This window comes from Branchiostoma lanceolatum, chromosome 4, assembly GCF_035083965.1.
Source record: "Branchiostoma lanceolatum isolate klBraLanc5 chromosome 4, klBraLanc5.hap2, whole genome shotgun sequence".
Lineage (NCBI taxonomy): Eukaryota > Metazoa > Chordata > Leptocardii > Amphioxiformes > Branchiostomatidae > Branchiostoma > Branchiostoma lanceolatum.
The window spans coordinates 12,046,569-12,064,841 of NC_089725.1; the positions used below are offsets into that span (position 1 = coordinate 12,046,569).

Sequence of the window (18,273 nt, forward strand, 5' to 3'; positions counted from 1 at the left end):
AGGTTTCAATGGCCCCGAAACCATATGTAGAAACACCGACCCTGATCCACTATTGCTGTTTTACTCTTCACGTCTTCTATAGGATGGGAGTGGGAAGTTTGATATCATTATATTATTACTGGTCGATGACATTGTAATATTTGTGAAAGTACGTTTCCACCGAAACTCACTTTTAGATAAAAGTTTAAAGATGGCGGATTGATTTGTTCATTGAACCGACTCTGTTATCCATGCAGACCACAGAAGAGCCTTAACCCCCCTTATTGTCAAAATGTCTGGTGTGTGATGGAAATAATACAAAAATACGAATATTCAGAAATACTGAATGAAGTCCAGTCAGCTCTTATATATAGCCAATTATCTAGTTTATAGTGTCGAAATAACCTCAATATTGACCATAGATATATTTGCCATATCTTTTCAGTCAAAAGGGGGCAATGTTGGGAACAAGCCTCTTTTCGATGCCCCCAGCACGTTTTTTTTCCTTTTTTAAAATCTTACATTTGTGTTCTCTAAATTGCTTTTACTACATGTAAGTAAATCAAATCAGATGTTCCTATTGATTATACATGTCATTATACTTAAAGTGTCATGTGAAATGACTTTATTACAAAATCAATAGCTAATATCGAGGAATCTGCTACGCCCCCGGACTTTCATACTTAAGACCGACATAAACAAGAGTGTCAAGTGCCTAATGTCAGATATAGGATGCTGGTCATATCTGGACTTAACAGAAGTGCCAGAGAAATGTGTTTGATAATGGCAGTATACATTTGTTATGATCCTATATAAAATCTATAATATCGTAGCCTGGCATGGATAAGCTTTCTCCAGCTACAGTGAATGGCCAGGTTTACCTTGATATAACTTAGAATTTGTGTCAGAAACACGATTTGGGAGGGTCGGTTAACAAAGTAATAAAACACACGCGCGCGGAAATAGATTGCTGATGGTTTTATTATGGGTATACCCGCCATCAATTCAGAGATCTAAGTATGAAATCCAAATTCCTGTACATTGCGATGTGCACACGATTTCACATAAGCTCAAAGCAAATTACAAAATATGTAACCGTGCGCATGATCTCCATCCATCTACTCTGAAACGAGGATTCCATTCAGGTCCCGTCATTTATGACGTTACTTCAGACGACTGATTTGAGTGTTCCAGTTATATGGGTTTTCCAATAACCATGCACGCAACATGTAGTGCTAAAGAAAATGTTTCCTCAGTAGGTGGGACGCAATTAATCATGTACCTGTAGATTTACCCTTCGGCTAAACCAAAAACGTCGATCAAGTGTTCAGTATGTCATCACAGCCAGACTTCAGGCCAGAAAAATCAGTGAAAAGCTCTTTAGATTTTCTTAACTGTGGGAGATATTGGCACTTTGGTACCTCTGAAGTCATAGATGTTCAAAAGTGAAACGATGATCGATATAGAACATGCATATAACAACATTGCCATTTCATTAGTAGGTCAGATAAAGGTCAGCGCCAGAGTGACTTGCACTGCACGAAAAGTGAGATTTACCAATGGTGGTGGATAATTCTGGTAGTTTTTTTAAACATCACCAGACTTACCAGATATTTACAATCATTGGTAAATCATACTTTTCGTGCAGTGTTGGGGGGGGGGGGGGGTAGCTGACGTCATCTCAAAATGATTCTTCATGCCAAGTTCATTCGTTTATATGGATGACATCCTTTGGGAACCCCAAAACTGATGCAAGTGTGCGACTGGAAAAAGTTTGGCAAAAAGAAGATTTTGACATAACTATGTTGCTTGATAGCTATATAAGATACAACGTATGGCCAACGTATGCTACCTTAACAGCAATGATGATAAACTAATCTACTCTATAAAAGACTTCATCTAGGAAATTCGTTGAGCGACCTGTCAAATGTGTGGTCTCTCAGTGGTCGCAGCGCGGTCGGCGCCTCTACTAGACAGAGAGTGTTAACCGCCGACGCCAATAGTAAAATGGAGGCCTTATGCTTAGGTCACATTTCCAAAGCGGGGCCCGGTCGGGCAGCTTGTGGGAACGAAAAATATTACATAAAAGACAACAAAAGACACAAAACGTTAGAAAATTACTTCTAACTATATCTTGTGTATTTTCTTGATATGCTTTTTTTATTTTTCATTTTCGCAAACAGCCCGGCCGGGCCCCGGCTTGGAAATGTGACCTAAGCATAACACAGCTAGCGTTCCACAGGTAGATGACCTCACTACATGTACCCTCTGCTTGCATCCAGCTTAAGCCCGCCTAAGTAAAGTCAAGTGAACAAAATCCGCTGGACCAGACAGCACGACGCTTTGGACGACTTTAGATGACAGCGATGAGCTTTCTAATCATTCTTTGATCTCCTGTTGTCAACACGGCCTATTTCCGTCGTCTATGCCTAATGCAGTTCCAACGAAGTCCACGACATTCCCTCAAATGTTGCTCAAGATCTGTACGCTGATTTTTCTTGTGATGACCTTTTATCTGTTATATCCTCAATCTGCATAGTTTTATCCCTAAGAGGTTCATAATCCCAGCTCTCCCATACGTACCCCTATACTATTGTGAATCTTTGAAAGCTATCCTTACATTTGGCAATCACGTTATGATTTTCGCTGATTTGTTTGCTTATTTCTTTTATTCAGATCTCCATTAGTGTTCATATTCCATAAATTCTACACTATTGTTTTTGTGTCTTTGGAGTTCGTTTACATTAGATATAATTAAATCAAAAACAAAGAACAAAACTCATAACATTGTTAGACAGTAAATTAAACACAAATTAAATGTGATGAAATCAAAAGTGAACGAGAGAGATCAGAGGCTAACTCGAAATTACATAATCTACTGATTATTTCGATTGATAAAAACATAAAAGTAGTAACTTAAATATACTGATTATTTACTAAATTGCCACCATGTGTAAAGACGCATGTGCTTGTAAATTTTACTCCATAGCTTGATATGTTCTTTAAATGTGCGAGCGTTTCCAGATGTCATGTGAGAATGTAAGGTTTTTTGTATGCTCCTATATAGAAATGTTGTAGTTTTAGCTTTGGTTTTGGGTTTGGCTTGAATAAATGCCCCTCCTTGTGACAATCTCGTGTTGTGTTGATTCAATTCTTTGCAATTATTTGAAGATACATTTAACGTAACGTTACCATTTAACGTCCGATTTATTCAAAACGTTTTTCATCTTAAAACCGCGCGGACAGAGCCAAATGTTAAACCAATGGGCAGAAATATCAGCTCTTCTAACAAGAAAAATGCATGGTCTGTAAGTTTTTCTCCGCCTGTTTAACGCCTTGCGAGCATGTATTTATGCTGGGGTTTATGGTGTAGAATTGTGCTAGGGTAACCCATTATCGTACACGTCAGTCTTTTACCTTCTAGCGCTATGCTTGAAGAACATAGACAAGAAAAAATTCACAGTAACTGTCGAAAGTAGTCTACAGACAAATGACAGTAAAGTCACTATGTTTGGCCATCCGCTTGCCTGACGCGATGGAAGAATGCAATGTTTGTGTTCTGAATTTCCCCGACATCAGCAGCACGTGGCGTTCACGTGATAAACGCATGGCCATGATGTCATGCCGTGCAAAAATGTATCATCTGAGCGGGGGTCGCTAGGTTGTATCAAACCTTCCTAAAACTGGCAAGAGTTTCAAACCTCGAATCACCATGGAAAGTCTGAATATCAAAGAAAGGTTTAAAAGGTGCTATTGAGTTTGCTGTGTCCGGATCATGATCTTTGTGAGTCTTTCGATTTGTTTCAATCCGAGTCGCTCCACACATCTATCAATGTTGCCCAACACTATCAGTAAAAGACATCTGTATCCGGAGGAGTCTTGATGAAAGTTCTTCTGTATAGGTTGAAATACGTCCAGAAATAGTGCTGTAAGATGAGTAAGCTTAAGGTATTTACATTTCACTTTCACGTCTTTCAAAAGTTTTGTCAAAGACGATACATCTTCCCACCAGATTGCAATTACATAAAACTACGTTGGTGTAGATGATACATTTTGTCTAACAGCGTGGTACCAATTTTCATGAATCCATGTCAACCGTAACGCTGTTTATATAGCATTGGGACATTAACTGCGTAAGCGTTTTTGTCATAATTGACACCGCTGGATTTTATGAGATGGTGAAGCGTTTCAAGGTTGATATTGCTTTTTAAATCACCGTCATCTGCAATGTCAACAGAAAGGAATCTAACTACGAATGTCATCTATCTAAATGCCTTTGAAGATCTTTAGATATCTTGAAAAGTGCCGCTGGAGACTAAATGAAGATTCAGGTGTCCAAAAGCTCATTTACACGAAACGGTAGGCCGTGGCAACGGTATGGGACTGTCTCAATTGCGATAAGCTTTCTATCACTCTGGGAGCCCCATCCATGCCCAACTTCTGAATTAATCGGAGACGTGCGCAGACGTCGATGCGTAAATCAAACCGTGCCCGGGCAAATCTGGGATATGCACAGCACGGGCTAAACCGTAGTTGAAGAACGGCCATCAAATATCAAGAACGTCGGAGGTTTCACTTGAAGACTAATTACCGTGAATACCAAGGCACACGTTAAAACAAATCTTAGTCCCAGACATTCTGTCTAAAAGTAAGAACGCCGTACCAGGAGATACAACTCTAGAAGGGGAGGAACATGCGGAACAAGAAATCGAAACTCTTAATTAAGGAGTTTTTTTTTTAAATTTCTCGCTTTATACATTTATTGTAAATCTATTGATGATTCTGTCTGTGCATTTTCCCACTGGCATAAATTGAAGACAGGAATGTTTTTACTATTCTGGCACATTTCTAGTTCTCAAACCTTTGACCTACCGTCCTGTCAGTGCCCCCGACGTGTCCTTTTTGGCGGGTATTGTTTTCGGTACGGTGTGTCTGTTTGTTTGTGTTGGTGTGTGTCCGTAGTGATTTGAATACAATTAAGAGGAAGGATGTGAGGGGGAAGATGATGTAACCGGATACTGGCGCTGTTGATACAGCCAGGAACCCTAAAATTGCATATGCGCGACAGTCGTTACTTGAAATGAACATGGTTGTTTTATACTGACAAAAGTATTAAGTATATGTTTTTGTGCTGACATGCTGACAGGGACACTGACAGGAAGTTAGGTCAAAGGTTCCAGAAAGGCCCCAGAATAGGTCATGAAAGGCCATCTCATTTCCTGTTTTCAATTTCCTGCTATATGTATGCTTACTGCCTTACGGGAGTCAATGGGAAAATGCATAGACAGAATCATCAGGTAATTCCCAAAAAGGAAAAATACTCCTTTAAGAGTTATGAAATTTTAGATTTCTTGTTCCACATCAACGGCCCCTCCCCTCCAGGGGTCGGGCTCCCGTGCTCCAGCGTTCCTACTTTCATACAGAGTGTCTGGGACAAAGTTTGTTTTAACGTGTGCTTTGGTATTCACGGTTATTAGCCTTCAAGTGATGCCTTCGACGTTCTTGATATTTTGTGGCCATTCTTCAACTACGGTGTAACGTTAATGCATATATATATAATCATATATCATCCACACAAAACTCTTTTCTAACATATAGATTCACTAAGATATACAGAGTTAAGTGAGATTCGTGCATTCATTGAAAACATACATATGATGAAAACCTTTGCAAGGCCATTATGTATGATTGTACATCGTCTTATCACTTCATAACAGCCCGCTGGCAAAGGTCCATTGGAGACTGTGGATCGTTCGAAAGCAAAATTGAATCGGAGCGCTCGATGTTGTTTTTGTCAGCCCTTTGTTAGTAAAGCATTCGTCTGGATCAGATAAGAACAGCGGAGACGTGTCAGCAATCTGATCGAAAGGCGAGTAAAACCAGTATTTGGGTCGTTATACATTGAACTAAGTAGTTTACTCTTGTAGAACTACCACAACTTGTGGGTACTTGCCAATGAGTAACTGTCATTTGACGTACCACAATTTGTGTCGTTGGCCAGATTAATGTCTTTGAGAACAGCAGTTCAAGTCTAGTTGATCAGATACCCCCAATAGTAAATAAAAGCTTCGAACCCGCACCAAACCCGGGCCGCCAGCTCATAGCCCAACGCTTCAACCGCTAGGCTAAAAGGTTCGGACTCCCGGTGAGTTATGCCACCCTCAGCTCAAGGGTCATATGAAAATCAGTGTAGACACATGGCGCAAATTTGAAAGCATGTTTCTTATTCTTTATATGTCATAATATTTCGATAGCTGTTTTATAATTTTGTGCACTCTCTGTGGTGCAAGTTGGTCATGATTCAGAGCAAGACAATATTATGGTCGTCACACCGCCGGCGCAGCTATGCATTCCAAGTCGCTTCGCGGCCCCATGTGTAAACAGACCGCACTTGAGTCGGACTTCGGCTTAGTGTGCTCTGAGTGCGCTTGGGAAATGCGTGTGTAAACCCAGCCTGAATTTGGATTTCCTACTGCCCAACACTCTCACGGCACTCAGACAGCGTGGTCACGACAGACAGCACTAACATCATCAGACTAACTTTCTTCCTGCGCACTAGACACGAGTTGATAGGATTGTATCTCAACGGAGAAATAAACTTTTTTTTCGATGAATCTGATCGAGCTACCAATTATCCACGGCCTCTGTTATCATCTCACACCGTCTGAAGCTGTTTCAGTGTGGCGTCTGGCGGAGCCGGGGAGCTGACCCATACCCACCACACCACCTGCCCCGTGACACCAATTGACTTCTAGCGGCTTGACCTCTCTCTTGCGGAGATGACTCATTGCGCAGACAGACGTACTTCAAAGGAGGCTTTTATCTCCGAAGCAGCCAGTTGAAACACTCCTCTTCCTGTTAAGAGCAATTTTGCACATCGCAGGTACTCATTGCAAAGCGGTGATGCGTTTGACTTCAGGCAGGTCTTCCATACAGCATCCCACACGAGTACGCTACTTTCATCTGAAATCCCATCTCAAACTGATTCAGTGATTTCGAGTATTCCACTTCATTATAAATGAAAATTCTTGATGGCATACGCCAAAAATAGTTTTTCAAGCAACTGGATAAGATTTTTAAACAGTTGCTTTAGTAACTATTTTTGGCGTATCTTGCAACCTGGGCATGGATGTCTAACTTTCATCAACGTATCTTGATGGCATATCATACAGATTCTGACTAAATGTCGTCTACATTCTAGGGGGTTTCCTAAGACATTGTCACTTCCGTACTATTAGTCCATTCCTTTTACATATTTCTCCAACTGTGAAGTTATATCCAATACCGTAATAGGAAACTTTAGCTATTCCCTTGAAACTTTCCACATGAAAGGAATACTAATAATAGGTAACATGACCCTATTCAGCTATAACCCAGTTGCGGGAAGAAACAGTGGTCCATCAGACAGCGTTAGATGAAACAAATGAAAGGCGATCAATACGTTTTGTCGACCTCATGTTTACAACGTTATTTTATCTGCCAATGTGCTGTTACAACTGTCACTGCTAAAGCCTTAGTAAAGTCTATGGACATCGCCAATGTTCATGGGAACAGTACATGGCCTTCAGAGGTGTTTTTATTACTATTGATCGCAGCCAATGGCCCGAGTGATGGAGAGAGTAAAGAGCTAATGATAGCGCTGACTTTTATTACACTTGATAGAGGCTGCACACGAATAACAAGGAGACAGACAAAATTGCTGCTATATGTCAGTAGCCGTCTTTAGAGGGCCGTTAAAAAAACTATAAACCAGTGACCAACGGTATGGCAGCTTAGAAAACTGATCGACAGAGCACGTGCTGCGCGACACATCTTTTGTGATTGGTGTCTTGTCTTTGTTACGATGTACAGTAGCCTGACTATAAAGCTCTCGACGGTTCGAAGGGGGGGCATTAACCCCAGTCAGCGAGAGATGGGTAAAGACAGAGGCTATCTTTTTATAGTTTCGTACAAAATAAATACAATATATGACATCGTAAAGCTTTTAAAATGACGTTACACCTTTACTCACATCATAAAGATTTTAGAATCTCTACCTTCGATGGAATGTTAGCTCATCAGATACAAGACGTTGTCTCAGAACATGAAAACTGTCTCATTAACTCATTATGTACATGAATGTATGTATGGCACAAACGAACAGTATATCTATTCTGATATTATGGAGAGGCCGTCTCCTTTCAGTTGGTTCTCCTGCGCTTTTGTTAACATTTCAACCTTGTCCCCGTTTTCCTCGGACGGAAGGAACGGCTGTGCTTGGCTGGGCCCCTCTCCGCCAAGCCGCACTTGCGTGTTGTCGTCAATTCCAATCGGCGTGACCCTTGGCGCTCTCGGTTGACGGCAGCAGAGCCTCTCGAGACGTGCCAGTAGAAACTCCCGAAACTAGAAGTTGGAAAGAGAAAGGTAACATAATCATCTGGTTATTTTATTTGATGATTTTATTGAGCATATAGAAAACAGAACTTATGACATGCTGTTTAAGATGTGTTGACAGTCCCTCTGTTACCGTTCTCAGAGCAATACTGACTGTTTCTACATGTACTTCCCACTGCTAACGTCAGGTGGCGCTGCAGTCGGAAGCATGCGGTCCCAAACGTGACTACTAAGCTTGTATCCCAACTCCTCAGGAGCAGTGCGGAGAAGAAGATGCTGTTTATGCTACCTTTCTTTTCTTTCGAATCTCTATTGATTGATTGTTTGGTTGGTTGGTTGATTGATTGATTGATTATTTGAATGATTGATTGATTGATTGAATGAGTGATTCACTGTGTTTCATTTACAGCGTGCTTAACTCAAAATGTCACTGGTTGTCCGACCTTCAACGATACTCTACACCATCAAATTCTGGTCACGATTTCTGCTCATGAAAAGTGCAACGTGTCACACTTTACTAATAGCTGACCTGGTTGTTCATCAACACGTAGATGATGGGGTTGTAGGCCGTGCTGGACTTGGCCACCAGGGAGGGGATGACGGAGGCTGTCGGGGTGACCAGGTGATCGGCGCCGAAGGTCACGATGAGCGCCATGACGGCGTACGGGGTCCAGCACACCAGGAAACAGACGATCATGACCACCACCATAGTCGTCACCAGACGTCCCGTGTTCTTCGGGTTCCCAAACTCAGACTTCATCTCAGCACTCTGAGGGAGGAATGTTAGGAGAAAGATTGTGTTGCTGAGAAACTTGCTCGTTAAAGGCAACCAAAGCAATATAGGGCCCATAAAATGGAAATTAGAAAATGCTGAAACTTTTATGGTAATGACATTTACTAACACTGTTTAGCACATTTGTGTAATAACTTTATACTTTGAGCATTTTAAGTTAAAACCGCGAAAAACCGTGTCGTACGATGATTACCTTAGTTTCGCGAGCCTGCAAAAACCCCGGCGAAAATTTTCAGAGAGGTATTTTTACATCATGGACTTTGTTGTAACGTTACATTGTGATGGTGTTGTTTGAACTAATCATGTATAGAAATGACTAAATAAATTGACTTTCAGAATCTGATTTTTGGGCCCTAAAATTGCTTGGGTTTCTTTTAATAAGTTGATTTGTGGGTCGATTGAGGGCTGATGATAGATGTCATGTCTACATGTTTAAAGGTCAGAGAAACACGTGGTGGCATTTGGCGTTTAAAAAGTTGTACAAATGAAACCCAGTAATCAACCAACCAACCAACCAACCAACCAACCAACCAACCAACCAACCAATCAACCAACCAACCAATCAATCAATCAATGAAGCAAGCAAGTAATAAATGAATTTAAAAATAAGTAGTTAAACTAGAAAAGCAATATTTGCCAGCAAATATGGCATATTTCACTCCATATCCCATTCCATGCAAAAATGAACTGTTTCAAAGTTATTTCTGAGCAAAAATAGAACACTCCAAATTAACTTCTGCCCAAAAATGAACTATTGCAAAGTCATCCCAGTCTGGGAAATGGAGTTTTCCCACTTTGACCCACTATACAAGAATTGACTTTTCCACAGCTACCATCATACATATTGAACCATTCCAAAAACATCCACTCAAAATTTGCTCCCAACTCATGCAAGAATGGACTAACCCACAAGAGCCTTACCATTCTGACTGTGCGCCAGATGCCGGCGTACGACCAACACACAACCACCATCGGCACGAAGAAACAGGTCACCATCAGGGTGATGATGTAGGACACGTTGCCGAAGTTGTGTTCCACCCAGTTCACAGAGCAACCGATCTGGACATGTACACAGAGAGAAGATTACATTGAAGCATTTCTCATCCATTGTCATATAATTAATGTGTAACATTTCATTCGTTGTTATGAATCTCTGTCGCTGAATGCCATGTCCTGTGGTTTGATTAATGTTCTTAAAATGTCAGACAGCAGAGAGAAATAATTTTTTGCCTGATGTTTATTTACGTACGTGCACGAAGCTTCGAAGATGAGGGAGGAAGTTTGTGAAGTTTAGAATAACCTATTGATAAGACTGTGTAGCTACTGCCTGTATCGATTAAAAAGTATAGGTACAGGTCCGGACTGAATGGCAAGTGTACCCGTACCTGTTAAAATTGAAAAATTAAAAAGTAGTAGTCTTGTAGAGACAAATCGACCCTAACGGCTCTCCCGATTACCTTTTCTTCGCTACATAATGTATCACAGAAGTTTAAATGTCTGTCACGTCATGTGCATCAGGCTTCAAGGTCGCAGAATTCGAACACAGTATTTATCCGCGACCCCCGGGGTATATGACGCGGGTACAAAAAGTAGTACGGCCAAAATTCTTGAAGACTGGGTAGAAAGTCGCATGTGACAGGGATCCATGTATTACATGTGCTGTGTGATGTAGAAATATGTCAGATTTTAGACTGTATGACTTGGATTGTGAACGCTTTCGTTTTTGCATTGATGTACTTTCTTACGCAACTGCCTCTCGGGGTGAGTCAGCTGCAGTTCAGTAACCTCCGCTGGGCGCTGTTTCAAAGAGGGAGTGAGAAGCCGATGCGCTGACAGAGTTTTGTTTGTTTTTGAATTACAATGTATTTGTAGGTTGTATACTAAACTCAAATATATGCGTTTTTCGTATTTCTCTAGACTAAGTGCACTCTACTATAATTTTACCGCGTCGAAGCCAGTCACCTTGTGGCCCTTAACTGTAGAAACCCCCATAGGCCGAAAATGTGTTCTTGCTACCTTTAGTTTTACTAGGTTTACTTACATGATGACCTTCAAACTGATAACTGCTCCACCCCAACAGAGGGAGGCTTGTCCAGAGGAGAGAGTACATCCAGATGAAGGTGATTACGCCAAGAGAAGACTTGTAGGTCAGCATGTCCGAGCTCCGCACCACTACACAGTACCGTTCGAACGCCAGGGCGCTGAGGGTCACCAGTGACACAATGCCTGTGGATAGATGACAACCAATGGTAGTTACAAAACGATCGATGTGAAAGGTAATCCGCCTTGATAAGACTGGGGTTAATACTTTCGGCCCTGTGACTGCTCAGCTTTGTTACTTTGTATCTTTATTGATTTTCGGTGGTCATTTCACAAATTGCATCGTTCAGTCATTTGTTTTTCAATTTAGTTCCCTGTTTATCACTTCACCCTCATGGAGGTAAAAGTATTGTCTGTCTCTCTGTCTTTTTATGTGTTTGTGTGTGTGTGTGTGTGTGTGTGTGTGTGTGTTTGTGTGTGTGTGTGTGTGTGTGTGTGTGTTGGCGCAATGCAGTTTCTGTATATTCTGCCAGAGGGAACAGTGCAGTTTCCGCATGTTCTGCCAGAGGGGGTGATGTTTGCTTTCTCTGATTGCCGATTTCCAATTGTACTCCCTCAGCCCTTTTCGATCTAGTAACAGTCTCCCTGTCTTAAAACAGGTAAGTTTGATACATAAACTTTTCAGCTTAAGTTCTGAGATCATACAACCCTAGTGCTTCCACGGTTCAATGGCTAATATACTAATATACCCCACACTGCCCTTTGCCTTAGTTTCCTCTACGGCCCAATTTCGCATAATCCTGTTTTATCCGATAGTCTGTCTTTAAGAAAGACTGATTGTCCCTCAGAGAATTAATTATCCTGGATTTGCAAAGGGGATTTTGTTTAGGGTGATCTCTTTTCGTGGTTGTTCTTTGTTGCCTTGACGCTTCACTTGGGTGGATCAATACCCATCAATCAATTTGTTGGCGACGTTGAAAATGCATCCATCAGTCTATAGTATTACCCGCTGACCGATAAGTATTGTCAAATGTTATCCACTATTTATTCCCTTTTTGACATCTTTGGTCTATTGTTAAACCATCCTGCTTTTTCTTGATGCCTTCAAGGTCTCAGACGAACAAGTCTTGTTTCGAATTTGTTTGTTTGTTGGTTTTTACAAAGCTTAAGGGCCTCATTTGGTTCGAAGCGGCGTATTCACACTTATGGGCATAATTATGAACTATGAGGACTGCTATTAATGTCCACCCAATTTCAAGTCATTGTCATCTTTCGCAGGTAAAGCCCTATTGATACTAATCAACATGTCAACTTCAACTTTTGGTATACCACCAAATGACCCCGTCAAGGGCAAAGTAGTGAGGAGAGGTCCCGGGCTAAGGCGGGCAGGCCTCCAGCCTGGCCCGGAAAGTCTCAACTGTGGAAGACAACACGACCTGGCCAGGCAGGGAATTCCACTCGGGTATTGTATGTGGAAAGAATGAATGAACATTAATCGTGGTTTCCGACCTTGCATCCTACTCACCGAACAAGCTGTTGGCGAACCCGTACCAGACGCAGCCCGGCCGGCCCCACAGCCAGCGGTGGCGGACGGCGGAGGCGAAGGACAGCGTGTTGCCGCACACGGACACCAGCAGGTCGGCCACGGACATGTTCAGCAGCAGCAGGTTGAAGGGCGTGCGCAGCTGACGATGACCTCCAATCAGAAGAATGACGGCGAAGTTGTTCATGAAACCCACAAATCCTGAGGGGGGGGGGATACAAACTTAGTCACGTTTGGGACCGCATCCTTTAGACTCCAACGCCACTTAGCGGTGGGAAGTAGAGCCAGTCACGCCAGTGTTGCTCTGACGAAGGCAGCTGAAGGACTGCAAAAAAGCTAGCAAATGAACATCTACTGGTTGTGTGAAAAGAACATTGTGAACCTTTGAATTACCAACCTGTTCAATTAACCACAAATCCCGTATAGGCATAGTGCGGATCACAGCTCCTTAACTTTCCTAGCTAGACTGATGAAAGCTCTTAAAAATTACCATTTCAATTGGAAAGTCAAAGACTGCGTGGATTAGTTCTTGAAGCTAAGTTGAATCAAGAAGAAGCTACGCTAAATCAACTTTATATATTTAGACCAAAGTAGTCTTGCAACTGGATAGAACGTGCTAGCAGTACAAAATTGGGCCTGTGGACTAAAGCCTCTTCAAATGTTTGACTCAGAGAAATCATACGACACGCATTCTCAATTGTAGTACAGAAAAAGACAACTGTGCCACGATGTACATAGATAATTAATAAGATGTTGTTGACGTCGTTGAGGGAAAAGTTGGACGGTTTTGTATCGCAAACGGAAAAGAAAGGTCACTTTAAAAGCCCGTCCCTTTTAGTCTCAGTGATTGATTCGGAAAACACTCATGGCTCCAGTCGTCTTTTTCGAAGATGACTGATTTCCTTTTCTTTGCGATGACTTCCTGCTGAAAGTGAATTGAGATAGAGAATTAGGGAAATGTTGAGCACTCTGAAATGTTAATACCTCTAAGAGCCTCTTCCTTATAGTTTCAGTAATTGATTCGAAAATGCTCATGGCTCCAGTAGTCTTTTTAGAAGATGACTGATTTACTTTTCTTTGTGACGTCTTCGGAGCCTGCTGAAAGTGAAATATCCCGGTGTCGTCCCGGTCGCCGATGCACGTCAACGCTAGCGCAGAAAGGTGAAAACCAATCCCTACTTTTAACTGAAATGACGCCAGAGCTTCTTGGTGATGTCTAGAAATCCCGAGTCCCAGAGCTAATGGTTTATTGATCTGCTACAATGTGACGTCAGGAACAGGGCTGGATTCGTGTACACGATCTTAGTGAACACGGAAAACACAAAAGAAAACTTAGACAAGACGTTTATAAAGGAATCTATCCTGCAGGGATGTCTATCTGGTTTCGGTAATTTCTTACTTTGTTGCTGGGCCGCGAGCACTTTAAAGGAAACCCAAGCAATATAAGGGTTCCAAAAATTTTGAATTTTTTCATTTAGTCTTTTCCGATTAGTTCAAACAACACTGTCACAATGTATAGCGACGTCCATGATGCAAAAATACGCTGTCGTTGTAATGTGAAAACTCACTGAAAATCGATGCCGGGGTCCCGAAACTAAGAGGATCATCGCACGGCACGTTTTTGTGTGGTTTTAAGATGTTAAAAATATGAAGTTACTACGCAAATGTGCTAAACAGTGTTAGTAAATGTCACTACAATAAAGATTTCAAAATTTTCTTATTTACATTTTGGGGACACTTATATTGATTTGGTTGCCTTTAAAGTCATCACTAACAAGGCAAGAGTGAGGGGCAATCGGACGAGTGACAAGTTGCTGATGCATGTGATGGCATCTTGCATTTCTCTCAGTGCGCAATTTGTCAGGAACCGAATATTTCTAAATACTACTACAATCCGATACAAATGGAGTGAACCAAGCCCCATCGATTTGTTTAATTGGATTTCACTCACCTGTATAAAGGAAATACCATATATTCGTCGCTAATAAGTATGTAACTTAATGGATTCTTTGCGCGGATCATTTCCCCATTGAATGTATGTATTCGCCTTTTAAAATGGAGTGTAGGGCCCTCAATGAAACTTTTTATGAATAATATCACAATACTTGGTTTTGAAATTCTTAGAAAGCATAGTAAATTATAGCTCATATACCCAGAGCAGACTGAGCAAAAAGTAGTTAAAATTGTCTTTCATAAATGCTTTGATATGTACAATTGTAGCAACATTTTATACAATAGAGTAAGGAAATGTACGATTTCTTAGTGCTTTTATCGTATTTTACGACTGCAGGTGATATTGTCCGTCGCCCCCCTCCCCAATCTAGATAGACTACGCAAATGTGCACTGACACCATCATGTATTAGCGACAACACCATAGAAACTTCTTGTCTGCTAGCTTTCCTGTAAGGCAATAGCTTCGTCATGTCATTCCGTCTACATGTTTTTCGAGATTCTGGTTTTGGCTTTGCGCCACAAATTGAGTTTTCTTTTGTGAAGTCCACGAGGCATCAATCAAGCTGTTCAGGTTTCAGGCAGGCAATATGAGTTCCTGCCCTCGGTGTCTCTTCAGCCTAGATGGGGTCGTCTTATAACATAAACAGCATGGCGCATGTTCCCCGGTAGGCTTTCAATATGCCAGGCAGCCTATATTTAACTTGCTACACTATTACCTTACAGCACGAGTTTCGCATTCGGATTATTGTGCCCTATTTCATATTCTGATTTTGAATAAGAAATTAGCGATTCACCTCAACTAAATAGGACTTAGGATTCAAAAGTATTCTTTTATACTCTAGTCTGTTCAACCTATATGGAGGGGTGTGGTTTAGAAATATTGATTTAGATCAGTAAAATACTGCACGTAAGTGCAGTTTAAATAAGCTTAACCTCACTGGGGCAAATGTGCGGTCATTAGTATGTATGTATAACAAACATTACCGGCTTTAGCAGTGCTATTTTTAAGTGTGCTGTTGTCCCAAGGCAGGGAAGTGTAACCTCCATTAACATTAATCCGCCGGGTTACATAAATCCGTCATTTTGAAAACCAGTGGGTTTGAGCAAGGAGGTTATATGTAACCTCCTTTGTTTGAGAGATATCTAGTTTAGTGCAGAACCCCCCAGGTATGCACAGTTTAGATATGTAGGAGTGTATCATACTTAGAGATGTTGGGATGAAGATCTGTTTGGACGTATCTTTCTAGGGTGGCGGAATCATGTGCCCTGGTAGAGTTATCTTTAAGCGCCTTCGTTAATCGCTGGTCCATTTTCAAGTAGTCCATAGTATAGCTATCAGTGAATGTACATCTGACAAGATAATTTAGTACTCATCTAGAACGTCAGACGAAATATACCCACCCATCCCTTCCCTGCAGGCTTGAGTACAGTTAAAGCCCAATTGGCGTCATACTCTGTTTACTGGAATAAACCTGAGGAACAGAGTACTGTAAATGCATAAACGTTAGCGGGGATTTAATTTCGCGAGAGGGAGGAAATGGAATGTTCGCGTTGGTTTTGAGTTCGCGTTTGAAACAATATTAGCGCTATGTACGGCAATGAAACAGCTCTTCGCGGTGGTTTTAGAACCGCGAACATAAAACCAGGGCAAACATTTCTGCATTTACAGTATACTGTGAATCGGCGGTGATGACTAATTCTACTAGCAGCCGCCACGGTCCTTCGGTCATAAAACATTTTGCATAACGACGCACCGACGGTTAAGCCCTATAAACGGGTAGTAGATTTGAAACTTCGAGAATTTGAAATGTATGTTACCCATAATGTTAGGTAATATCTTATGTCACTCACCTATAAGTGCCAGACCTGTGGCGATGGCCGTGTATGCGGAGTCACTAAATTCTTCAAGTTCCCCCTTTCCTTGACCTATTACGTCTTGGCTCGCGTTGGACGTGAAAGAGCTGTTCCAGACGGGATCCTGACCGTACGGGACGTCCCATGGGAGGTCCTGGGTCGGACGTGAGGTGTTGTAGAGCGTCATGGTCCCATCAGACGAGGAGGCTGTAGTCAGTCTCTAGCTGCATCGGCGCTGATGTGTGACTGACTTCCCAGCAAGCTGATGTTTATATTGATGTAAACATTAACAGTTACACACGACCAAGTAAAGAGAGATGATCACAGGCCAGTGGTGCCAAAAGTGGCCGTTCAGTTACCCCTAAAAGGTTAATTGTGATAGTGATTTCTTTCCGCGGCTGAGACGTTAAATGATTTAGGGTGAAGGCAGTTGGCGCCCTCGCCTGTTCAATCTTCAATCCATGTTTCATTGGAGCATTGCCATATACACAATACCTGATCACAATAAAGTCTGGAAGTAATGAAATGTTACACCGCCTCAAGGGTGCCGAAATGAAATGATGGTCACTGAACCTCCGGTATGAGTTTCGATGCAGCTGAATTGCGTTCAGTCACCAGATTATACAACAAGCACGTTGTTATTCAACGTCATACGTAACCACGACGTTATTGCGCTTGTCTGCCAGTCTGTCATCCCATCTTTGACATTTTGGCTTGCATTTATTTGTATCAGCTTTGTGACGTCCGATCGTTCGTAATTTGAAACTCGGCGAAGACATAGATTGGCAAGCAATTTTCCTCCGTGTTTGAAATGTGCATCTGAAGGTTAAGGTCGCAATCTGGCCGAATCACCGATTGTACCGGTAGAAATCTCGACAGGAGTCTACAAAAATGTGAAGGTTTTCCTTCAAATATACAGTCAGAACATGTCAACTTCGATTCATGTTTGATTTACTTTGGAATTTCGGATTCATCAAAACGAGACCACCCTGACAGGTTCTTTAATTGCATCCTGGTCGGAGTATCTAATCGGGATCTGTGCCGGTAGACTCGGCGATTCTGCCAAATTGCAATCTTTTTCCTGACATGCATGTTCCGGAATTATTTGTCCCATATTCCATGCAATTTAAGGAAGTTCCATTAACATTATTAATAAGCTCCAAGCTGTGAATATTAAAGCCCCTCTCACTGGACCCGCGGCACGTCGCTGCGGCCGATAGAATTGACAAAGCACTCAACGAATTTCATCGACAAAAAAACAAATCTTTTTAAGCTTTCTGTGTTTTGTTGTCTTTTCAGTCATAGTTGTGCGTTTTGAATGATATTCCCATTATAAAGTCAAGGGTAATACAAATCCAGTTTAGGACGCAGCGACGCCGCCAGCGTGCCGCGGGTCCAGTGAGCTCGAGAGGGGGGGCTTTATAATCTCCAAGGCAAGCAGATCCACACCGGGCGCGAAAATCGTATATGCTAGCCAGAGAAGGTCCAGTCAGCCAGAGAGGGTCCAATCTACCGGGCTGATTGGACTCTCTCTGGCTGACTGGACCTTCTCTGGCTAGCATATACGATTTTCGCGCCCGGTGTGGATCTGCTTGGAGATTAGGGCTTTAGACAATTTGTAAAAAGCATGTCAATTATTACACCATTCTCCATGTATTGCGACACCTAATGCGTGTTGATACAATGTATACAGGCACAAACTTAGCGTGTTGGAATTAGAGTAAAAAACGATCAAGT

The 18,273-nt window shown here is 41.8% G+C and overlaps 1 protein-coding gene across 1 annotated transcript; it reads right to left on the reverse strand.

The window, feature by feature from the left end:
• Positions 1-7,533: 7,533 nt before the first annotated feature.
• On the reverse strand, positions 7,534-18,040 carry LOC136432619 (pinopsin-like). Its single transcript, XM_066424031.1, has 6 exons — positions 16,534-18,040; positions 12,711-12,929; positions 11,187-11,371; positions 10,067-10,204; positions 8,882-9,121; positions 7,534-8,361 (listed from the first exon to the last, which is right to left on the reverse strand). Exons 1-6 carry the CDS (start codon positions 16,721-16,723, stop codon positions 8,128-8,130), a joined length of 1,206 nt encoding a protein of 401 aa, XP_066280128.1. The 5' UTR covers positions 16,724-18,040; the 3' UTR covers positions 7,534-8,127.
• Positions 18,041-18,273: the final 233 nt, after the last annotated feature.

What these genes read in the sequence shown, in the direction of transcription:
- LOC136432619 (XM_066424031.1), bottom strand. Translation starts at nt 16,723, where the DNA reads ATGACGCTCTACAACACCTCACGTCCGACCCAGGACCTCCCATGGGAC. An exon ending in CACAGGTCTGGCACTTATAG is followed by an intron (nt 12,930 to 16,533) that starts GTGAGTGACATA and finishes CCCCCCCCTCAG; the next exon opens with GATTTGTGGGTTTCATGAAC. An exon ending in TCTGGCGCACAGTCAGAATG is followed by an intron (nt 9,122 to 10,066) that starts GTAAGGCTCTTG and finishes TTCCTCCCTCAG; the next exon opens with AGTGCTGAGATGAAGTCTGA.